We start from the raw sequence: 25,426 nt of genomic DNA, 5'->3' as shown, positions 1-25,426 counted from the left end.
TGAAGAAATAATGAATGGAGCTACAGAACAGGTAAGATAATGCCTGTATTAGGGTTCTCTAGAGAAACATAAACAATAGAAGTTTGTATATAAATATATATAATAAAAAGAGAAAGAGATGATGATATGGATTGATGGAGAGAGATTATAAGGAATTGGCTCACATGATTATGAAGGCTGGCAGGTCCAAAATCTGCAGAGTGAGCCAGCAGGCTCAAGACCCAGGAGAGCTAATGCTACAGTTCCAGTCTGAAGGCAGTCTGCTGTAGAACCAGGAAGAGCCAATATTGCACGTGAAGTCCAAAGGCAGTCTCCTGGAGAATTCGCACTTGCTTGGGGGAGGCCAGTCTTTGGGGGTTTTTTGGTTTTGTTTTATTCAGGCCTTCAACTGATTGGAGGAAACCCACCCACATTTACTCATTTAAATGTTAATCTCATCCAAAACAGCCTCACAGAATCATCCAGAATAATGCTTGACCAAATATCTGGGCATCCTGTAGCCAGCCAAGTTGACACATAAGACTAAACATCACAGTACCAGAAAGTCCAGCATTTGTGTTATCAAAGTCCCAGGTGACAAAGAGAAAGAGGACAGTGCAGAAAATTTATTTTAAGAAATAATGGCTGAAAACTTCCCAAATTTGGAAAAGAAAACAATGAACCCCAAACAGGATCAACCCAAAGAAATCCATACCTCAACACAAAATAATCAAACTGAGTCAAAGAGGAAATCTCAAAGGAATTTAGAAATGTTTTTAGGGGCCAGCCCCATGCCATAGTGGTTAAGTTTGGCATACTCTGCTTTGGTGGCCTAGGTTCACGGATTCAGATCCCAGGTGTAGACCTATATTATTCGTCAGCCATGCTGAGGCTGCAACCCACATATAAGGTGGAGGAAGATTAGCACAGATGTTAGCTCAGGGCTAATCTTCCCCAAGCGAAAAAAAAGAGGAAGATTGGCAACAGATGTGAACGCAGGGTTAATCTTCCTCAGCAAATGAAAATACAACATATCAAGTTTGTGGACTATGGCTAAAGCTCAACGAGAAATTTATAGCATTAAATGCATATATTAAAAAAGAAATTATCAAATCAATAATCTAAGCTCCTACCTCAAAAAAAACTAGAAAAAGAACAAAATAAATCCAAGCAAGAAGAAGGAAGGAAATAATAAAAAGAATAGAAATCAATAAAATAAAAACAGAAAAACAATAGAGAAAAGCAGTGAAACCAAACTCTGGATCTTTTAAAAGATCAATGAAGTTAATAAGCTTCAATACAGGGTCAAGGGCAAACATGGCCCACAGCTTTGTGTATTTGGCACAAATAACATTTTTAAAAATCCTTGATTTAGTTGCCAACATCTAAAAATTTGGAGATTTTATAAACTTCCAGATTTCCAACTTCTGTTTTGAGATCAGAAGACCTGACAACCCTGGCCCCCCATTCTGAATAGCACAAATCCATGAGAGCTGTGTAGTGGCTGCTCTTTCTAGATTGAGTTGATCCGTAATTGGCCCAGCCAGCTTCCCTCATGTACTGCACCTGCCAGGCCCTGCAGGTGTCTGAGCTTGTGAATCCTGATCCAGATAATTCCTTAAAGCCATTTCATGGTTTACTTGAGTGGATTTGTGGTTTATAAACTAAAATGCACCTCATACTCCTTTCACAAGTTCTTATATAAGAACTAAATATAATTCACGTATTCTCATATAAGAAGTAAAATCATCTATTTCACTCATTACTAATGTCTATTATTAAATTGGGACCTGAGACAGATTACTAGCTGAGATGCTGCTTACTAGTTATAAGACCTTGAACAAGTCTCTTTCCCTCTCTGGGCCTCATCTGTAAAGTGGGCTGCCTGATCTCACACTCTCGAAAGTCGCACCCAGAGCTGATGCTGCAGGACTTTACACATGACCTATAAGGAAGGTCAAGAGGCAGAGTTATGAAGCTAGTGATGCTGAAGCTTGAGGACCTCTCACTTGCCTGGTGACCATATGTATTTGTAATGTTTACCAACTTAAGATATCTAACCACAATTGATTAAGACCCTTGTCTCTCTCCACTCTGGCTTCCCTTTACATCAGGTCTTATTGTTGTGTTTTGTGTTCTTTTCCTTAAAGAGGATCCTCCAAATTATATAAGCTTCAGAACTCAAAACCTGATCTGCCCCTGTCCTATTGAGATAGTTACAGCAAAGATGGCTTTAAAGTAGAGACTTGTTTCCAAGTCTATAAAAAGCGTCAGGTATTTTATTGGGAATTAATTAATTAACAAGTTCTTATCTTAGGACTTCAAGAAAGGAAACACCTACTTTTCTTTCTGTTCTCAGCTTAACACCACTTCTTCAGGGATTCTCTGAATCCCTAACGCTTCATGTTCTTTTCTTGTTTAATAACTATAAGCTTCATAAGAACAGGGACCATATCTTTTCTATTTACTGATGTGTCCCCAGCATCTATTACAATGCCTGGCACATAGTAAGTACTCGATAAATGTTACTGAATCAATGAATTAATTTATGAAGACCTATTAGATTTAAATATACCCCATCTCTTTCCATGAAGAATTTGAGACTGAACACCTACCCTGGGCCAGGGATGAAAAGTTACAAGCTCTTGTAGAAGACCATTAAAAGTGTCTTACCAGTTGATTTGAATGCTCAGGACATAAAGCAGTTTCTGCTGTGATCAACACTGATCCAGCAGTGGAAATGTAAGCTAAAATTTATTTATGGAAGGACAACCAATGCTGAGATTGCATGAGACTCTTTTTTGTCTTCTTGAAATATACTCTACGTTATTTAAAAGGGGCTAGATGAGCCAGAATTCAGCTTTGATGGCCATTAAGGACCCTCCTTTTTCCTTAATTGGGAACAGGTAGATTTTTCCATTGGACCACCTTGACAAATAGTTAAAATGCTCTATTTCATGGTCAAACCTTTCCATTTCTCTAAACTATGTTATAGAGAGCAGAGCATGGCCCTCTTAAGGGCAGTGCCAGTTCTTCAAATGCTCACCTTGTTTTGCCACATATCACAGACGAGGGGCTATCTTTCTTTCCTGCTCACATCTTCCAGTTCCAACTGCCTCAATAAGTATTTTCTGTAATGGTAGCGGCAGCAGCAGCAAAATGAGCAACTGAGAAGAAATCTATATACAGGAGGAGAAAGACAATAGAGATTGGGAGGCAGAGAGACAGAAAACGTTGATGGGGCTGCCAAAACAATAGCAAGAACAACAGGAAAAGGGAATTAAGAAGAGAAAGTGATATGAGGATTATGTAAACTAATTACATAGTCTCATAAAACTGAGATTTTTCCAAAAGGAAATGGAACTTTTGGAAGGTGCAACAACTTTGGAACTAAAAAATTCTGTGCTCATATTATAAATATCCCCAGAAAAAAATTTAACATTTGGGTGAAGAAGAGCAGGGACTTCCTCTCTCCTTGGGTGGATATTTGTGACTGCTAGTTTTAAATCCACTACAGCAGCTTGCCATTGGCCTGCCATCCTTGTCCTGAGCAGGAAAGGGATGTGGGTGGTGTGAGCACAGAGGAGGAGCTCCCTATGTGACATGCCGTGACAGGTTTTCATTTTCATTTTCCTCAAGTTCTGTAGGTGCCCTGCACCTCGAATTCCCAGCTCCACTCTGGAAAAAGAGGAAAATTGTTGGACTGACATGGTCCTGTAATTTTTTTCCCCACTCATGGCTTAAGCTTTCATTAGCTTTCATTTCTCATTAAGAGAAAAATCAAAGAGTGAAAATTAAACACCTCCTGATTTGTTATTTACTGAAAATGGGAAGTTGAGAGTCATGGAGCTGGAACTGAATGAAGGGCCCAGCCCATGAGATGAGTGAGCCACCACTGGAGGATACCATATCAGCATGCAATGGTGGCCCTCCTTCTCTTCCCTCTTGAGAACAATAGGGAGCAATCTAACACCCAGAAATACTTAGAGTCTCTACATTTAGGACTCAATGTTGTAAACTCTGGCACCTTCTCTGAGCAGAAATAATAGGCTCAAATCACATTGAGTTTTCTTCTTTTCAAGTGTTGGGATTGGATTTGCATTAACCCTTTCTCCAGTACTCAGTTATGTGTTTACCCCCATAGGCACTACTCCTCAGGTACAGAGGCCATGTCCAACTCATCTGTTAATTCCCTACAATATGTCAGGCACATGGCAGGTGCTCAACAAATGAACAGAGAGTGTGAATGAATGCATGCACACTGAGATGAACTGACTTAATTTGTGTGTGTGAATATTTATTAATGCCCTGCCTCACTGCAAAAAGGGAACAAAGACAGTATGGCAGTTCCTCAAAAAAATTAAACATAGTATTATCATTTGATCAGTAATTTCATTTAGGTGTATGTAAACCGAAAAGAATTGAAAGTGGAACCTAAATAGATACTTGCACACCAGGGTTCATAGGAGCATTATTTACAATAGATGAAAAGTGGAAACAAGCCAAATGCCCATCAACAGATGAATGGATAAACAACATGTGGCATATACATATAATGGAATATTATTCAGCCTTTAAAATGAAGGAAATTCTGACACATGCTACAAATGGATGAACTTTGAAAACATTATGCTAAGTGAAATAAGCCAGACACAAAAACTCAAATATTATGATTCCACCTATAAGAGGTACCTAGAATATTTAAATTCATAGAAACAGAAAGTAGAATGGTGTTATCAGAAGCTGAGGGAGGGGCTAGTGGGGAGCTGTTCTTTAATGGGTACCGGGCTTCAGTTTGGGATGATGGAAAAGTTCTGGAGATGGGTAGTGGTGATGATTGCACAATAATGTGAATGGACTTAATGCCACTGAATTGTACACTCAAAAAGGGTTACAATGTTAAAGTTTACGTGTTGTGTATCTTATCATAATAACAAAAGGAAGTAAAGCAATATTCATTTAACGTACTAACATTTCTGAATCAGCGAAGCTGCCCATACACCTTGCATCTAGTTGTGTGTGACAAAGAGGCAGTCACTGCACGGTTACATGTCTTCAAGAGAACATGGGCCAGCATGCCCTTCACAGCTGTGCACTGCCCTTTTTCCCATGTGGATCTGTAAGAACAGACACTGGCTCCATCATAAAATGCATCCGCCCCCCCAAGCTCCAAGGCTGGAAGTGATAGGAGAATCTTCCTTGTCCCTTGAGTTCACAGCACTTGTATCACTCTCTTATTGCTGCAGACCAGCCTCCAAGGGACAAAAAAGCAGTCAACCTTCTTGGGTTCACTCTTTCCAGACTCCCAGCAATGTCACACGGGGAGCCAGAGTTCAGCACTGCAGACAGAAGGGACTGGGTTTGAATTGCAGTTCTCCCAATTATTAGTTGTGAGGCTTGGGTCAAGTCACTTAAGTGAGCCTCAGTTTCCTCATCTATAAAATGGGAACAATACTGTACCTACCTCACATAGTTGTGCTGTGTCTTAAATGAGCTAGTAATACAATACAAGTGCTTAACAGTGTTTACAATAAAATGAGTATTCAATAAATACAATTTTCATATAAGAGATACATTACAGGTGGTAACAGGGGTGAGGGAGGATGGTCGTGCATGTCATAACAAGACTTGAAATATACCAGCTCTGCCATCTGAAACTTGCACGAGCCAGCCAGCAGGAGGAGCCTTAGGAGTGAGCAGCAATACCAGCAGGCCGTTAAATGGGCCCTCTGGGGAGAAGTGCAGTTCTCAAAGAATCCTCTTTACTGTTCCTCTCATCCCTCAACTCATTCCTTAATCTTTTGGGTAGTTTCTCTCTTGGGTGATAGACATAGACCTTTCTCTCACATTTACTAGAAAGTTTACTCATTCCTGCTTAGGAAATACCTTGAGACCTGTGAATCCAAAGAATTTAGGGTTATGTTAATATAATGCCAAGTAAACAGGAAACCCATCAAGGAGAGTTCCACGGTAGTTACTCCCATCAGCATGTTGGTGTGGACGGCCTCTTACTGTGCAATAATGCTGCTTCTTTCGTGATTCAGTCAATCAGACTCTCATACTGATAGTGTTGAATTGAACTCACTAACTTTAATTATTTTCTTAATTTAATTATTCAGGTGCATCTTCCCAAAACCTGGAGAAATTTATAGAAAGGTATGTGGAAGAAGGATATAAGAAATTGTTTTCAAATTGGGTTTCTCATTTTGAATAGTCTATGGAAACTCTTTGTTGTTACCCCTTAATCACTTGTACTGAGCATCAATGGCTTGTTAGTCACTCTCCAAACACTGGGATATTATCGTCTTTTGGGCCAGTGAGCATAGGAAGTGATTAATTTGCATAAGTCCTTAAATAAGAATCATAAAAATACATACCAAGTGGGTAAAACCTAGATCTGGCCAAAATACCTGAAAAAGACAAAAAGGATTATTTCATATTCCTGCTTTATGAACGAGAAAACAATTTTGTGCTCATTTGGGGCTTAAAATTCAGAAGCAAGGCTCTGAATGCCCAGAATGGAAATCTTCAGAAACCTTTGATTTTTCAAAGTTGACTACAGGCCCATAGTTGTCAGGATGTCCTACGAATCTGAACATAAGTAACCCAGGTAACTCACCAGTGTTTATTAATGACAATGCTATGAAAGATGCTAAGAAGATAGTAGCATGTCCCCCTACTGAAGACTTAATCTACTCTTCAATTCTATGCATTTATGTGGTCTTTCCCTAATGGGGAACTAGGTTAAAGATTATAGAGAAGAAAGAGGGAAATGGGAATGCTGATGCTGGAATGAAAGAAAAACAACAAAACCAAGAGATTGGTCATCAAAAATTCTTTCACAGGCTCAGCCTGTGATATTGGTTAAAACTCTGAGTTTCCAAGTGTTTGACATTCAGAGTCCATCTATGGCTTCTCAGTTTGTCTAGGAACCAACTGTTGGACCATCCAGCCATCGTCATATATGCCATGATTGGAAATGATGTCTGCAATGGGTGAGTTATTGAGATAGAAGATTTTGGCAATTCTGTGGCTCTAGGTTTCCCCCTTGTCCACTCCACTTCGCTCCATTCTATTAGCCTACTGTTGAGTTGAATTTCTCTATCTTCACAATCCTAGACACATGTGAAATCCACAGAAACAGCCTGTGAAGCTGAGAGACCCTTTTAAAAATATCCAATCCCTGAATTCTTACTCCGATTCACAACAAATTGGTGTGTCATCATCTGTTCTGAGTTGTGTCACAAGAAATATGCTATTACCAGCCAAGAACCCAAGATTGAGAATCATGACTTTTTAAATACAATAAGGCAGAATCATGGCTACCCCATAAGAACAGCTTCCTCACTCATATTCTGATAGACTTACTCATGTGGTAGAGAGAGCATAGACTTAGAGTATTTGCAAAGAACCTACACATAATTCATGGCCAATCCTATTTATGCCCAGGGCCCATAGTAAGAAAGTAGTTTTGCTATACTGCTAATTTGTTGTTAGTGCCGTTGAGTCGATTTCAACTCCTCGTGATCCTGTTTACAGCAGAGCAGAACCTTGTCCGATCTTTTAGGACCATCCTCTCACCTTCCGGGGCTCCATCAGACAATGTTCTCCTGCTATTCTCATAGGGTTTTCATAGCCAATTTTTTCAGAAGTGGGTAGCCAGACTAATCTGTCTTAGTCTGAAAACTTTGCTGAAACCTGTCCACCACGGGTGACCCTGCTAGTATTTGAAATACCAATGGCATAGCTTTCAGCATCACAGCAACATGCAGCCGCCACAGTATGATGGTGATGTGGTTCACTGACCAGGGTAGTGACAGCACTGAATCTTAACCACTAGACCACCAGGACTGGCTAAACTGCTAATATCAGTAGTGATTTCAAAGTGTGGAATGCCTTAGTTCTGCCACAACATTTTGGAAGGTTTCTCTAAATCTGTGTGTACCCCTAAGAATATGCTGCACATGTGAATGCCATCTGTCCTGTGATCATGGCCAAAAAGAAAAAAAAGGTGAGATCGGATCTAGAACAACTCCCCAGTAGCCATCCACCCACCAACTAGAAAACAGAAAAGTAAAGCCAAGAGAGGTCACATGACTTGCCCAATTAATTGATTAATGGCACAGTTGAACCCAAGCCCAAGTGGTACTAGAAATAGGCTGTCCTGCTCTCTGGCCACCCTTTGCCTTCCCATATTTCACTCACCAAGCCCTCCAAGCCTGTACTAAAAGCACAGTTCAGTATTATCAAACTGTTTTTTTCCCTCACAGACACCCCTGTGAGAGTCCTAGAACTCTTATGGTGAAGGAGGTGTAGACCTAATCAGTGAAGTGAGTTCAGGGCAGAAGTGACCACGCCATGACTCAGAGATGCTGATGTCCCAGGCCCTGCCTTGGCACCCCCTAGGCTGGTATACTGCTCTCCCCAGGTCCCCAAGTCTGTCAGGGCTACATGCTGGAGGCTCAAGTCCCAGCCTCTGTGGTGAGCCCCTGGAACTCTCCAGTAAGTAGCAAACACTCCAAAACTTTCCATGAGCCAAGAGCCACACACTCTCTATATCATCTCCTCCCCACAGCAGCCCTAAGAGGCAAGTAGGATTGTCCCCATTTTACAGGTGAGGAGACTGGGGTTTGGCCAGGATAAGGAATTTGTTTATACTGCTATTGAACAGCAAAGCTGAAAGCCAAGCCAGATTCTCTGAGTAAATTCTGTGCTCTTTCTACAGTCCATGCTTCTTTTATTTGCTTTCTCTTACTCATTCACTTTTGAAAAGTATGTATTGACTGCCTGTGATGTACTAAATGCTGTGCCAGGCTCTGGGATACAATGACAAAGAGGCCATAGTCCCTGACCTCAAGGAGTTTATAGAAGGAGAAGCATTGAGCTTTGGGCCCCAGCCTATCACAAAACAAAACAAACCTATGGTCAGATCAGCCAGTGCCCTTCCAGCCTCTGGATCATGTTCCCCTGGAAAGGCAGACAGCAAACTGGTTATACTGAGTAAAGACACCTGCAGAAAGAGGCTTTGACTGCAAGAACCAGAATCCCTGAAACTGCACTTTCCCAGAAGAACCTGATTATCCAGAGGCCCCTACAGCCCAGTCCTGTTTTTCCTTTTCCAAAGAGCCAAGGGGCAGGCAGACATCAGCCAGAGACCTGTGCCAGCCTCACCCCGCACCGGGGATCTGGGCAGAGAAGCAGGTAGCACTTGGGTGAAAGAATGGAGTTGGCAGTGTGGGATGTCCCTGCAGTGCCCTCTCTGCGATGTCCTGTGGAGAGGTTAGAAAAATAAAGACAGATGGCAATTCTACCTCCCCATCTGCCAGGACGTCAAGGTGGAGTAGATAACCCAAAATGAGCAAAGTGATTTCATAAAAAGCTCAAGCCAGCAGTGAGTTGCATAATAAGTCCATCCTGGAAGAAGTTTTGGGGTATTTGCTTGACTTTTTTCTTTTCTTTTCTTACGATGATGCTAGCTCCGCTTAAATAATGCTGCCATGTGCTTCTTTTTTTGTTCTCTAAACTCATGCAGTTACTCAATAAATACTTGCTAACTATATGAAGGTCATGATTGGAAGATAGATTTTAATGTCCAGAATTCAAGAAGAAAGGTAATATAGACAAATCTAGCCTTCTTATTGTAGCTTGACTCAATTTGGCCTAAGCCGACGCTGCTTCCTTGGGCCTTTCCTATCATGTCCTCGAAAGCTATGGAATGTGAGTGATACAGAAGGAGAGAATTTCCTGGAATCAGGGCAAATGTGAGTGGGCTACCACAGCAGAAACTTGGGTAGCAGGAGTGGAAATGGGAGTGTTCTTAGGAGCCTCAAATCATAAAGGGCAATGACAATATTTCCCCAACATCCCAACATGACAGCCCTGAAAAGCACATTGTAATTGCTGGAAATGTGATAGAATTATAAAAGCATCTAGCACTAGCCACATAAATTGCCATGGTTCCATTTTTTTATAGTGGATCTAGAAATTATAAATTTTGCATTTTTCACCTAATGGAGAGAGCCAGGACCACCCCATGGATGTTGTCTGTGTCCCCGGCCCCCAAGGAATTTTTTCTGCAATGCCAGTGCTTTGGATGTCACCCAGGCAGCTGATCATTACTGCATTGAGAGGAAGCCAGCCAAGCTGCTGACGGGTCACAGGCCCCATGGAGCCTGGACTGAGGGAAAATAATCCATTCTATAAAATCAAACAGTAGAAAAACCAGCAGGGAAGGGAATGGACAGAACTCCTGCTGCTCAGAGGAATTCTCTCTCCTAGCTCCTCAGTTGAGGCATGGGTGGCCAAGCGAAGGATAAGGAGTTTCCCAAGCAGTCAGCATGTTCCAGGCCACATCCACTTTTAGGGGACCCAGGATGTCTATGCATGGGGCAATGTGGGCCCAGTGAGTCCCCACCCTATTCCCAGTCTGTGTCAAGATGCCTCTTCAAGGGAATTGGGTGAGAGGCCTGAAGTAAAGGGCTAACTCTATTGCCTGGATGTTCCAAGAATTCAAATGCCAGCTGTGAGGGAGATCTGAGCACTCAGTCATGACAAGTCCCCAGCCTTTAGTTCTGGTTCTGGAAAACATTTCCCACAGAGGCTGTTTACATTCTTCCTTGAGAGGGCATACATCTCTCTGGCATCAACTCGATGAAATCTGGCTGGAATACCTGCCACGGTAATAAAATGATCACGGCCAGCCCTGCACCCAAGTCATGAGGCTTATTTTGCATGATCAGACACAATTCATTAGGACAAGGACAGGCTTTGAGCCACCCAAGGGGCGAGGCTCTTCATCTGTTCTGGACTCGGCCCTGTGTTCCTGACGTGTGTGAGAGCGCAGCGGTGGGCACCAAATTCTCTCTCATTATTTTCCCTTGAGTAAGCATCATGTCCTCCAGGCTGGTTCTCAGATTTCTCCTCTGTAAGCTTGGTATCCCCAACCCCTCATCTCTCCTTCTGAGCGACGGGCGTGAGCTCCTCCATATGTGAGGAGGGATGTAGGACACTAGAGTGGGCAGGCACACCTGGGATGAAAGGCAAAGTCAACCTGACCTCTGGACTGAAAAGGGTTAGGCACTTTCAACTCAGCCCATTCAGCCTTTGAGTAACATCAGAGAAGGCAAGGCCTAGGAGATGTTTCCCAAACCACTGGGACTCTTTGGTCTCCAAAATACTAGTACTGAGTCCCCTCAAAAACCATCAGAAGAGAAAGAATACACAGAGCAAAATCGCTTTGAGAATTTTCCAGAGTCAGAGTCCAAAGACATCTTCTACGGCACCCAGAAGGGGTGACCTACCAACTGTCACTTAGAGCCTTTTTCTCTTGCCTGAACTAAGAATTTGTTAATTTCGCTATGCACATTAAAGGATTTAACTGACTACAATGTGTAAATTATGTGTAAATTATGTCGCTGTCCACAATAGAGCAAAGCTGACTGGAGAACATTCCATTAGCCACTTCAAGTCTTCCATTTTGATTTCACTTTGCAGTTAGGCATTTTCTTTATGCTTTGCTTAATTTGCAGGGTGCATTTTCATAAGTATGAATTAGCTCCAATTCTTTGATATCCTCAGGGTGGCGTCTCTAACCAAAAAATAATCATTAAATAGGGAGTTTGGGAGACTTCGCTCCATCTTAACTCATCTTGCCTTTAAGTGGTTGGAGAGCCTTAGCTCAGCGTAATTGCTTTGTGCCAAAATGCTAATGTATCAGTAGGAGGTAAAAAAACAAGATGCCAAGCAAAAGTTAACAGGCAGTGTGTGCCAGCTTTACCCATGACAGATGACGACAGGATATAGACACCCAACCTACTTTGGCTTCACCCCTGCTGTCGTACTCCAAACACACAGTAAATATAAAAGCTGGTTACTCTGGGTGGGTTCTCCTGATCTGAATAAACCCATAAGGCAGCCTGAATCGCCTTTACAATCTAGGATCCTTCTAGTGCTTCTGTGCATATGCAAGTCAAGCCAAAGCCCCTACCCAGACTTTTGCCCCTAATAGGTAAGGTATTCTTAAATCTTTGTGAGTGCTTTTTATACAAGTTAGGGAGATTTTGATTCATGATAAAAGTAGTATATTTCTTCCCAAGGTCACAAAAAACGTGAGTCTAGTATTCTGTTCTGTGTGCTGGGGTTTTGTAAAATAGGACATCTTTTTACTTTCTTTGTTTTTTCTTTCTTTCTTTTTTCTTTTTTAGGAATGTCCAAGCAACTCATTACACAATGTAGAAGCATATACACCAACCACAACTAACAGCCTACTGGCTGCCCTGCCATCCAACTTGCCCCACCGTTTCCTCTGTGTGGGTACACATTGCTTGTCACACTTTGGGCCACGTGATCCATACACCCTTAGCCACCCTGTCACCTACTGGGTAGCAGCTATTTGGGAAGTGATTTTATTTGACTAAGTGAAATAGATGGAGGGGAAATGACACAAAATTACAATGTTTTCTGCCTGTCTCATTAAAACTTCAATGGAGTCCAGTTTCTTTCCCCTTCACTTTAGAAAGAATAAAAGTGATACAAGAATCTGTTCTATTTTTATTGTTTCTCTGATTACAAAATAACATCTGTTGTGAAGAGTTCAAATAATACAGGGCTTAGGAAGTGAAAGTCCCCCAATAATCGCTCCCTACCACTCCCACCACCTGCTTCAAGCTAACCAGTTCAGACAGTTTGATGGATTTGCATCCAGATTTCTTCTATGCAAATTCTAATTTACAGACTTATTAATATTCATTAAAATGAAATACCATTATGCTTACTGCTCTGCAATTTGTTCCTGCCAGTCAACAGTACTTTTTAGCAGTCTTTTCCATGCTAATATATACAGATTATTTCATTCTTTTTTAATTGTTTTTATTTTATTGAGGTGAAAGTCACATAGCATAAAATTAACGATTTTAAAGTGAACAGTTCAGTGGCATTTAGCACATTCAGAATGCCGTGCAACCATCACCTCTATCTAGTTACTTCATTCTTTTTGATGGCTGTGTAGCATTCTACTATGTGGATGGACTACAGTTTATGTAGCCAGCCTTTTTAGCTTTTTCCAATTTTACACTATTCCAAGCAATGTGGCAATACTTGTATGTATATTTTTGCACATTTGTCGAAATGTTACAATAGGACAACTTCCTGAAAGTGCAATTTCAAGGTCAAAAGTTAAGCCAACTTCTAATTTTGATACATTTTTTAAAATTCTCTCCAACATGACAGTGCCAATGTCCATTTAGGAGCTCTCTTAATAGTGAGAATAGCAGCTACCCCGGGGGGCTCCCTTCTGTCCCCTCTTCCCGTGTCACGCATGCCTGGGGCCAGCCTGTGAGCGATGGACTTACTTTTCTGTTTTGGAATCCGTATTAAGTTCCCTAGGGCTACTGTAACGAAGTACCACAAACTGGGTGACTTCAAACTACAGAAATTTATTCTCTCACAGTTCTGGAGGCTAGAAGTCCAAAATCAAGATTTCAGCAGGCCATGCTCCCTCTGAAGGGTCTAGGGGAAAATCTTTCCTTGTCTTTTCGTTCTTCTGATGGCTCCCAGCAAGCCTCAGAATTCCCTGGCTTGTAGCTGCATAACTCCAATCTCTGCTTCCAGCTTCATATGGCCTTCTTCCCTGTGAGTGTGTCTGTGCCTTTCCTCTTCTTATAATGACAGGAGTCATCAAATTTAGGCCCACCTTAATCCAATATGACCTCATCTTAACTTAGCTGATTACATCTGCAAAGACCCTATTTCCAAATAAGGTCACATTCTGAGGACACTATTCAACCCACTACAGGATCATTAGGCAAATATGGAGTTTTAAGGACTCAAAATAGAAAACAACTTATAGCATTATTCTGCTTAGGTTAACAACAGGCAGTTTAAAACCTAAAGAGTAGAGGAAAATCTTAGAGAATTCTATATTCTACTCCCAGGTTAATGCAAGTTAGTATATTAATTCAAACTTGATGTGTTCCTGAAAATGTGTACAAAAGTTAACTGTGCAGAAAATGAGCAATAATAGACTTATACATTAAATTCAAAAAATATTCTGGCATCCCCATTTACACCTTGACTTTTAAACATAACAAGAAGGAAGGGAGGGAAGGAGGAAGGGAGGGTGGAAGAAAGGAAGGAAGGAAGGAAGGAAGAAAAAGAAAGATTGATTTAAATGAAACTTTCAATAATGTATTTTTAGTATTTTGTGCATTTCTCACTTTTGTTCTTTTTCAAACTAAATGAAAATAAGTCAACCAGCTTAAATGCAATCAATGTCTGATTGAAGCTAAAGATTTGCTACTTTCAGTTCACTTATGATTTCTATCTTTGTCTTAAATTCTTTGATTTTAGCCCTACACTCTTATAACTACTTTCACCACTTTCTTTTCCTGTTCACTAATTTTTATGAAACAAGAAGAGAAAAATACAATTTAAAATTTCAAATATCCTCTATAGAGCACAAGCACTACTGTAGAGAAAGGCAGTGATGCAAATTGCAATTGCCTATGGGCAGATATCATTGCAGGGGTCTAACCTGGAATAGCAGGCTATCAAGAAATTCATGAAAGTTCAAATTCAGAGTAGAAAGGAAGGATGTAGTGTGGATACATAGTGTCACTTCATTTCTCATTGAAATTCTGTTTTCCTAACTGTGGTATATCCGAAAAGTTTTAAAAAGAAAGTTGCAGACCTCAAAATGTCAAATAGTAAATAATACCAGATTTCTTTGATTCCATTAACTGCGTTTATCAGTTAGGATAGATGAGGTTATGCTGCAGGAACAAACATCTCCTAAAATCTTAGTAGCATAAAGCAACAAACATTTACTCACACTACACTGTTGATCAGAGATCACCATGGGGCTCTGTTCCAGGACTCAGACTGGTGAAGCAGCTGCTGTCTAGAACATTACCCAGACCCATGGCAAAGAAAAACAGTATTGTAGAAGCTCTCATACCACTAAACACGACACATCTCACTTCTGCTTACAACTCATAGGCCAGACCAGTCATATGGCCCACCCAACCACAAGGGAATCAGGAAGCCAGAAGTATTTTGCAAATAGCAGCAATAACCACTACATTGTGTGTGTGTGGGGGGGGGGGGGGGTGGGGGGCGTTGGTAATCTTGTATTTGCATGCATCTATCCTTATAATCTACTAATATATTTTCTGTTTCTTTTACCAACAGGAAAAGTGACTCAGTTCCAAAAATGACCACTCCCGAGAAATTGTACTCCAAGGTCATGCAGACTCTGAAGTATCTAAATTCTCACCTGCCCAATGGCAGCCATGTTATTTTATACGGCTTACCAGATGGAACCTTTCTCTGGGATAATTTGCACAACAAATATCATCCTCTCGGTATCAGTTTGAAGATACTTTTACTGTTTAACGATGTTAATATATTCACAGTCTACATTTATGTAGATCAAATTGTATAGGAATATACCTAAAATGCCACCACAGTACGCATGTCAGAAGTGATGAAGGGAAGAGCACCCAAGTACAAGATCTAAAGGTCAGCATCCAAAGTTGGGCAGAACCAGATTCAAAGTCAGAAAGGGCAGAAGTATTTAATGAAGAATTAGGGCAAATTGAAAGGTAAGAGTTTGTCGGGAAACTCCTTTAAGTGGTGAAATCTAGAATAAGCCAATGAAGCCCGAACGAGAGACAGAAAGCCCTGAGTCAAAGCAAAGGATTTCTCCAACCCTCAGTGGTGAGTGCCCTCTGGTGGCCAGAATCCTAATGAATTCTGTAGACCCTGGTGGCCGGTTAGAATTCTATAGAACATGGTCCTAAGGCGGGCTTGCTCCCTGCTTCTACATTCTCCTGGAGCGCTCGGCTCTGAAATGCTTTAAAGTTCTTCGGAACTTCTAATAGCATCTCTGGCATTCCAGATGCCTTACAAACATTGTAAAAGTAGTAGTAACTCACATTAGGAAGGGCTACCATGCTAATCCTAGAAACAATCCTCTGAGATAGATGTTTGCATTAATTCCATTTTATGGAAGAAAAAACAAAGGCTTGGAGAGGTTAGGTAGCTTGTCAAATGTTGCGTAGCTTGTTGTACATGTAAGCTGAGTGTAGCAAGGCTCTCTTTCTGTGTTTCAGGGGAGAATGTCCTTTCAAAAAATATTTATTATGTTCCAGGCACTGTTCTAGGCACTGGGTAACCATCCATGAACACAACAGTCAAAAATTCCTGCCATCGTAGGCTCATATTCCAGTGGGAGAAAGACTCCAAAAGTACATCAGAGGATGATGTGTTACTAGAGAAAATTAAGCAGGGAAAGGAAGTAGGGCGTGCTGTCCTCAGTCCTCCCTCACAGACATCTACAAGGAGAGGCCTGAGTGCCCTCCCCTCAGCCCCACATTGACAGCACGTGTGCCAGTCTCTCATGGAAAGGGGCTGCCCCTTCCCCCATATTGTCATAGCCACCTCCTTAGACCAACCCAAGGTCAAGAGTGCTGGAGGTCCAAGCAGTTCGAAGGGGGAAGACCCAAAACTTCCTCCTCAGTACGCTCCTTAGGGGGCGGGGCGGAGAGCTTTCGCCTGCATAGATAACTTCTCTGTAGCTTCCCAATCCTCTCTTGTCCTCCCCAGGCAGTCCCTGTTTCAGCCAACCTCCCTAACTCCTCCCTCAGGAAGTTCCACCTCTCCCCACACAAGAACAGATTAGGGTCCCTTTAACCAGTTATCAAAGGGCACTACTCCCTCCAGTGAGGGGACAATTGTAAATATCCACATTCCAGACTCCCCACCAATGAAACTGAATTCATTTTCCTCTTCAGTTGCCAAGTGTGCCACACATGTTATTCTTCTCCAAGCAAAACCTTGTCCAGCCTCGCACGAGGAAAAGCATATTCCTCCTGTTCACACGGGTTGGACGTGTTTCCCTTAGAAACGATAACATGATCATGCTGAGGAGAACTTGACTCCGTTCTGGGCCGCCTTGGACACATGAAGGACAACCACTTGGGCTGAGAATGTCTCTTTGACCTATCCCACCGGGGATGAAAATTTCAGTTCCCCCTACAGATGTTTTCAGATTCCCAGATTTCTCCCGTGGGAAGAAATGCTTGGGGAAGGCAAGTTGGAGGCAGGGGAGATATGCTTCCAATTTATTCTGTCATACTAATAGGGACTTGACTTCAGGTTTTGTGAATTCCAATCCCACTCTCTTTCCATGAACTCCAGTTAGACTGCCTCCACAAATTCTCTCAGATACTCCACACAATTCACTTGACTCAGCCCCAGGATGTAATAATGACTCCATGCAATTTGGAAGGGAGCAAGGGAAGGAAAAAGGTGATTGGGGGACTCATCAATCACTTCCATGGATTCTCTAGGCCAGAGATTCTCATCCAGGGTTAACCCACCCACCCCCTCCCCTGCCCCACCCATTATCACAACTGGAGGCAGGGGCTACTAGCATGTAGGGGATAGAATCCAGGGGTGTTCCTAAACATCCTACAGTGCACAGGCCAGCCCCCCACAACCAAGACTGTCAATAGTGCCAAGGTTGAGAAACCTGCTCTAGGCTTAGCCTTGTCCTCAAATGGCCTCTCTGCAGCCACTAATCATGCACTAGCATTTCATGGCACAAAAGGGGGAGAAAGAAAAGGGGGAACAAGTTTGTTCTATGTAAACAACCCTAGCTTTGAAACAAAAAATCCAATTAGGGAGAAAGTTGAAACCATGTAAAATTTGTTTAATGTTTTTAAGTTATTATTCACATCCTAAATTATCCCTGCTGCCTGGTTGCCATGGGAAATAAATTATAAATTCCTCAACAAAGCACCAGGGTCCTTCCTAGACAGACTAGGGAAGTAGGCAGGATTTGCCCAGCATCCTCGTTCCTCCTTTGGCAGTGTCAGTCTCATAACTCACTTAAGATGAGAGGCTTGAAGAGAGGGCTCCTGCCCTCATGTTGTCTCTGTTCTGCTCCCACTCTCATTCGAATCTTTGGATCTTCCTTCCCACCAAACATGAACCAGCAGTGAAGAAGGCTAATGCTGGGCCAGCCTCAGGGTTTCGTTGCTCCGCCTTGGTTAGGGTGAATCTCATCTTAATCAATAGCCAAACACCCAAGTCTGATTCCCAGGCCACTGTGCTAAGGGTTATATAAGCAAATAAAGGGGAGTTTCCATTTATTTCTGTCTTCAAGCCTGGAAACATGATGATGATGATCTTCAGATTTAACTTTAGCCACCGCTTAAGGATTAAAAAAGAGATCAGGGAGCAGAAGGGGTCAGGGGAGAAGCCCCAGATCTGGGATACATTCTCTGCTGCCTCACAGACAGGTAAGAACTCAGCCTGACCATTCAGCAAAGAAAAGGCTCAATGCCACAGCGTCAGGTCAGATCAGTAGGTGATGGAGGCCCAGAACAAGAATAGTTCCCAGCTCACTCCTGCTAGGGAGCAGGAAGTAATGAATCCTTCCTGGCATCTCTCCTCTTAGCCATGTCTGTGAGTCACTACCAGTCAGTGCATGGCTGCCAAGGGCTGTGCCAGCCCCACCGTCTCTACCAGCAATCAAAATTCCTGGCAAGAATATAATGTCTTTTTGAGGAATTACCAGAAAGTAAGTCTCACATGTTAGGATGCTACTTACTCTGATCTTTTGAGAAAGCTTGACCAGGGATGAGTCCTCACAGGCACCGTCTACGAGGAAGGCAATTTTTGTATAAATATGTCTGAGATACTTATTATGTGCCTTGGTAGTAAAGATGGTACTAAGACGGAGTCCTTGACCTCAAAGGAGAGACAAAATACAACTCCACCAGGGAGAATAGTATATAGGTCCTGACGGTGAAATTACTGAGTGTCCACGACCCTGGTACAAGCCATAGGCATTCTGGGAACTATCTGAAGGGTAGACTGGGGTCGAAAAGTTCGGGATTGCTGCTACAAATAAGTCTGCAGGTAGGCCTTCCTAGAAGGGCCTCTACCACAAAACACCAACAGCAACATTTAATTTTGCCCCAATTCCTCTTAAATTTGAAACCTCATCTATTTCAAAATACCTTATAGTATACTTTATATTTTATTACTAGCTTCCTCCTTGTGTGAATTAATGTGGTTTCACTAAGGTTTAGTACATTCAGATGGTATTTCATGGAGGTGTGTCTGATCTTTGTTGGTACTAAGCTTTTATGGTACCTAAAATTTCAATTATGGTCCCAGCATTAGATACATGCCAAAGACTCTGCCCTAAAGAACTTACAAATGACTGAGACTCAAGCTGCTACTCTAGCCAGCTGAAGTAGAACACAGCCTTTAATCTTCAGAGGAAGCATATGGCATCCACTGGCCGGCCCACTGGTTCTCTACCCCTTACACACACACACACGCTGATAGTTCCTCTGCCCTGATAATTCCTGGCCACTGTGGGACAGTCCTCCTGCCCCTGTCCTGGGCATTCTTGAACAGCTTTCTTCACCACATTCACTTTCAAACTAAGGAGTCACAGACACTGCCTCTTTGCAGGTATAACATGTAGGTGCGATCAGTTTTTATCCCAGGTCTCCTCAATATGCAAAAATACCCTTAAAGTAACAGGGATAAAAAGTAAGAGAAGGAGCAAATGAGCAACTGACAGTTCCAATAAGTGGAGAAAAATGTAAGAACACTTTCCTCTCTTCCTCTTCTTTATGCCATAAGCCCATCACAAGGACTCCTAACCAACCTTCCACATGACCAGCCCTGGAGTCACTCTACCCTCTAATAGGCAGAAATACCCGAGAAAAGGGAAAGCAATTCATTACACCTTTCCCAGTTATCTTTTAACTACAGCTAGCATGCCCTTATCCTGTTCAACAGATTCCCTACTCACCTGAGGGTTTTCCCTGTATCAACCTGGTCCAGTTAGAGCCCATGCCAGAATAGCAAGGAGATAGAAGGGAAAGCGGCAGGGATTGGGAGAAGGTCCAGAGGGAGCACACGCCTTGTGTTCTCATCCTAAGATGTGCTGGGACCTCGGCAGTAGAACAACAGGAAGAGGGGAGTAAGCCATGACAGAACAAGGCCATGGCTGGGCTTAACCCACCAAGGGAGGGCCAGCAGATGAGTCCCCAATATCCAGAAGCAGGGCAAACTCCAGTCCCTCTAGATATCAGAGCAATCCAGGCTTGCAGGTGGGGAGGGAGAGGTAGAGAAGTGTTACCTTTGGTCAGGCATGAGGTGCCACCTCCCCCAGGTTGAAGAGACTTCAGCCACTGGACAAGGAAAAAAGACAATGGCCACCTCTCAGGGAGAGAGGACTCACTGGGACCAAGCAGGGTGTCAGGGCCCCAACCAAGCTACCTAAGGTTTATTACAAGGCCCAGTCCCAAAGAGAAACAAGATGGCAGAGGGAAGGCTGCAGCTCAGGGGCAGTCCCAGCAGGGGGCAAGAGCCAAGTCATTCGGGCACATGGAGGATGTAGGGTGGGGAGTGCAGGTTGGAGGTGTCCGTCACTGCACCTGCTGGGCTGACTGAGCCAGTCAGGGACACATACAGAAAGGAGGCACATTACAAAAAACACACCAAAAAAAATAGAGGGAAAGAAGCATCAGTGATAGAAAGGAAGATGTTGGAGAAAGATGGGAGCACAGGGCTCCACATTGAGCCCATAAAATGAAAACAAAGACAGAAGCCAGTGGCTTGGGATTCATCTAAAATGTGAAGATGCAGACACCTTTGGAGAATAGAGAAGACCTGGTGTGTCACTTTGCCTTTAATGGCGATATAAGCCTGTGGTTTTCCAGTCTTGGGATTCGCTCACCCACACAGAGAGATAATATATTTTGCCTCTATGACAAGAAAATTGAATCTAGCTTTCAGTCTAACTGATTTGAGGTGTAAGTGAAAAATAAGACTATGTTCCATCACCTTCAATCTTTCTCTTCGCTCCAAGATAGGTCCTATTATTTTCCTTTATTTTTTCGAGCATGAGAGAAGTGTTAATGGATAAGACATCAGTCTTTCACCTCTGAGATTTGGGAAAGCCTAGATTTTGTGTCTCAGCCACACCATGAAAGTCAAATTGCTTCTGGGGGTGGATATGCTGGAGGAGAGAGGAGATGTTTGAGGAGAGAGAAGAAATAACCCCCACGGATTCTGGGTCTACAACTGATGTTTGGAATGGCTCTGGATGAACTCGCACATGGCACTTACCACTTTTATTCTTATGGACCTCTTTAACTGGGACCAAAAAATAAGTGTAGAGCATATCTACTAATTAGGGCTCAAATAAGACACCCTCTGAGTCAAGAGGGATAAATGTGCTGACCTCCCCCATCCAGTGGCCACCCAAGTACTTTGGAGGGCTTCATTCACCAAACTGCAGGACAGTGCAGGGTGGGACCTTCAGACACTCAGAATGTACTGCCAGGTGTTCAGGAGGGGATAATTGGGTCAGATCTGATCATTTCACAAACTTGGATAGGAGGATTTGGTTAACTACCACTTTGAATGCCCCCTGTGCTCCATGGGAACTTGGCATGTCATACCATTGCCAGGAGAAAGCCACTGGTCTGCCAAGTCCTTTGTTAGTGGTGTTCCGGTCCATGTGGTGCCCTTGTATCCCTCTACCTGGGGTCCAGATAAGGTCAAGCCCCTCAGACCCTGCCCTCACCCATGCCAAGAGCTTGAGATGGGAGTAAACTCTTCAGGGGCCCTCCCCAATTCCAGGTCTGAATTTCTAGGCAGACAGAAGGAAAGCACAGGCATTCTTCAAGAGCAATGCCGAGTGAAAAATCATGGCAGGTCCCTGAGAGTGTCACCCTTTTGCAAGGGGCACACGGTCACACACAAGTGTCCCCAGTTGTCTGCTATATCCAAGTGCATGCAACATAACAAGACCTCTCTGTTTTCCAGGCCAGCTAAACAAGGACGTGACCTATGCGCACTTCTACTCCTTCCTGAACTGTCTCCAGGTGAGCTCGCACTGACTTTTCCTAGGGCGCCCTCCCCATTACGGGCGCTGTAATCAAACTGTGTCCTCTTGATCCTCTGTAATCAAAGTGGCATTTTCCTGCTCTCAGGTCAGCCCCTGCCAGGGCTGGATGTCTTCCAACGAGACGCTCCGGACTCTCACTTCCCAGGTAGGACTGTCTCAGGCCCTTTGATTCCGTCTTTGATCGTTCTTGCCCTGCGTTTGCTGCAGTGTTTTCATGGGAGAGGGCATTTTGGCAGGGTGAGGGCCTCCAAGCTGGCAAATAAAAACATCAAACTGCCGGGTGCTGGAGGAGCCAAGAGAATATGAGGTGCCGTGTTTGTCTCTTTCTTCCTCACATTGGGTCTGTCACCTACATGTGTTTCTCAGTCACTGTCTGTGTGTATGTCTGTCTTTCTTGTATGCACACACGCGTGCACGCACACACACCCCTTTTAAAGCTGGTCCTGGGCATATTTGTAGAGGCAGAGAGAGGTGAGCAAGGTTAGGCTCTGAGTATGACCGGAGCTCTCCCGAGGTAAGTGAGGACCAGGTGCTGCGGAGCCTGCCTCTCTTCGCTGAGGGAACCCCTGATTCACGGGCCTCTTTCACAGATGCTGAATAATCTCTTTGTAAGATTCATTGAATTTTTTTTAAAAAACAAATGTATTTCGATTAAAAACAAAAACTTGGAGAATGTAAAAATGCACAAAGAACAATAACAAAAATCACCCAAAATCCCACCACTCAAAGTTAATATGTAGGGATGCCTTTCCAGTATTACTTTCACAGACAGATATTTTTAGGTTTTTGCCTACATAGTATCCGAATACACATATTGTTCCATGCCTTCCAGTGTTCATAAATTATTCCTCCACATCATAATTTTGTAATCATTTAGAGTATATAGCATGTGAATGTACCATGACTTATTTCCTCCCTTGGTGTTGGACATATAGGTTGTTTCCAATTTTTCCCTGTGATAAATAACATTATGATGAACCTTTGTATCTTTATATATAGGTGTATGTCTTTGTGTACCATGTCTATTTCCTTAAGACAAATTCCTAGGAAAGTGATTGGGTCAAAGAGTATGCCATGTTTAAGAATTTGATCCACATAGCCAAACTGCTCTCTAGAAAGGTTAAACAAATTGACATTCTCAATCACCTGTCCCATGGCAATATCTATATTGTCATGATTGTTCATCATTTCTTTGCCAATCCCGTGAGGGGGAAGTGATAATTTGCACTGATTTGGTTCCTAATGAATTTTAACGGTTTTGTATGTTCGTTGGCCATTTGTGCATGAGTAGAATTTAATGTGCAGAGCTGCTCTCTGCTGATGGCTCGGAGTGGGGGTGGAGACTATTGATGTCTTTGTTCTGCCTGAATTGTCTCACTAAAGTCAAAGTCTAGGCTTCATGGAATTCTCCCTCTTCCTTTGTATTCAGAGAGCAGAACAACTCTCCAATACACTGAAAAAAATTGCAACCAGGAAGAAATTTACAAACTTCAACCTTTTCTACATGGATTTTGACTTCCAAGGAAGTAAGTTTTGTTTGGTTTAGATGTTGACACAAGACGAAAGCAGCAGCTACGGTTTGGAACCCACCTGGGCAAGGCATTTATAAGTCAGCAGGCAGTAGATTGGGCAGGGCTGCTCCTGCTCATTCTGACACATTAATAGCGCTGAGTGTTAAAAAAAAAAAAAGAAAGAAAATGTGAGACTCTTTCTGGAAAGGTGGAAGCTTAGCATCATCTCCTTATTTCAACCTCATTTTAGAATCCCTGAAGCAATAGGATCAGTGACCAGTTGGAAACAGCTTTGGGCTGGGAGCCAACAAGTCAATGGAATCCCTAACTTATTCCTGCCAGTTTGATAATGCCCCGCTTACCTATGGGGTAAGGACGAGTGTGGCAGGAATGCAGGGTAAGATAGTGCCTTTCAGTGGGCACTGAGTTACCTAGGGACTCAGTAACAATGCAGATTCCCAGACCCCACATGATGAAACTAATCAGAGTTTCTAAGGGACCTCAGATTTGCCTGTGGCAAAGTGGACAACATATATCCCAGGTTTCTGGAAAGAACATTACTGTTTCTTTTCCCGCATTCTGTCCAAACAGTGGGGTCACTGATGAGGGGCAACACGAAAACAAGCATGATTACTGGACTACTGATTTATCCTTTACATCTTGACTCTGAAAAATTATTATTTGTTAACTCTAATCTTTCCAGTCTCATTTTCATTACTAAGCAATTGTTATACAAGAGAAAACCCTCCTGTTGATTGACTGCCAGCTGAGATGATGCTAATGAAAAGCTTCACAATGTATGCAAAGGATGGAAGATTTCTCACCCAGAGTTTATCATCTCTATCTCCCCACCACCAACACCGCACCCCCCAGCCCAAGCATCTGGGATGAAGCAGATGGCCGTCATGAATTATCAAATATTACGTTAGCTGACACGTTTTGCATTGCAGACTCTAGTACTTCAATTCTGAACATCTTTTCAACAAGACTCATCTCCCTAACTAGATTTCCTGCCTAGGTGACACATATTTCTCTCATGGGGAGAGACATTTTGATAAATAACCTCTCATTAAAATACAGAGTTAAAGATTCATTAATGAATTCCTCGTATAAACAAATGCACCACCAAGTGATTTTTGATCATGATCAACCTTGAATGTAGATAAAGTTATTAAAAATATAATAATGTCTAACATTCACATGGGACCTTTTTAATTTTCCAAAGTAATCTTTAGCTCTGTTATTTATTATCTTTGGGACTGTAGGCAATTCCCTGGACGTGTCTAAACTCTCCTTTCCAGACCTAGAAATGGGGATACCATATCTACATAACAAATCTTTATGATGATTATATGAAATAATGTGTAATCCTCCTAAATGCCGTGCCTGGTACATAGCCGGTACCCAGAAAAGAGTACCATTCCCTCGCATCCTTGCTACTCAATGCACGGTTCAGGATGAACAGCATCCACACCACCTGGAGGCTAGTTATAAACGCAGAACCCCAGGCCCCACTCCTAATTAGGACCTACCTGATCAGAATCAGCATTCTAACATAATTCACAGATGATCCATATGCACCTTCAAATTTAATAAATGGGGCTCTATAATTTTCCAAGAGTAAGAACTTAGTTATCAGATTTTTACTTGGTTCTACTGTGTGCTGTGTGGATCCTGAGAATATAGTTGCCAACAAAACAGAACAGTCCTTGTCTTCATAAAGGATATAGAGAGAAGCATGCATGGAATAAATGCAGTAAAAAGCAAAAAAAGTTTGGTTAAACTGAACTGGACCTTCTACATCAACATGGCAGTCAGTTACCTGACTAAGAAACCACCTGAGTATTTCTCCTTGCTTGGCAATTCTCATCAACAGTTTGAGGAATTTCCTGAGGTTTTGTAATTTCTTGACATTTATTAAAAATGCATGTGAAGATCCAGTTTTGGTACAGGGTCCTCTTCGCCTTCTCCTTATGAAGTTAGTGGGTACCCACTA

At 42.6% G+C, this 25,426-nt stretch overlaps 1 protein-coding gene and 1 long non-coding RNA gene across 2 annotated transcripts in view; one reads left to right on the top strand and one right to left on the bottom strand.

The window, feature by feature from the left end:
• The window catches only part of AOAH (acyloxyacyl hydrolase), a 180,808-nt gene that overhangs the window by 139,626 nt on the left and 15,756 nt on the right, over positions 1 to 25,426 (top strand). Inside the window, exons 14-19 of the mRNA XM_001501241.5 lie at positions 6,099 to 6,135; positions 6,900 to 6,974; positions 15,166 to 15,338; positions 21,838 to 21,896; positions 22,005 to 22,064; positions 23,349 to 23,445. Of these exons, the coding sequence (XP_001501291.1) occupies positions 6,099 to 6,135; positions 6,900 to 6,974; positions 15,166 to 15,338; positions 21,838 to 21,896; positions 22,005 to 22,064; positions 23,349 to 23,445 (501 nt within the window). The remainder of the gene's footprint in view (positions 1 to 6,098; positions 6,136 to 6,899; positions 6,975 to 15,165; positions 15,339 to 21,837; positions 21,897 to 22,004; positions 22,065 to 23,348; positions 23,446 to 25,426) is intronic.
• LOC138923805 (uncharacterized) lies at positions 3,058 to 14,940 on the bottom strand. Its single transcript, XR_011437937.1, has 3 exons — positions 14,807 to 14,940; positions 6,357 to 6,389; positions 3,058 to 3,158 (listed from the first exon to the last, which is right to left on the bottom strand). It is a non-coding gene; the product is annotated as an uncharacterized lncRNA (long non-coding RNA).

This window comes from Equus caballus, chromosome 4, assembly GCF_041296265.1.
Source record: "Equus caballus isolate H_3958 breed thoroughbred chromosome 4, TB-T2T, whole genome shotgun sequence".
Lineage (NCBI taxonomy): Eukaryota > Metazoa > Chordata > Mammalia > Perissodactyla > Equidae > Equus > Equus caballus.
This window is presented reverse-complemented; position numbering and strand designations above follow the sequence as displayed.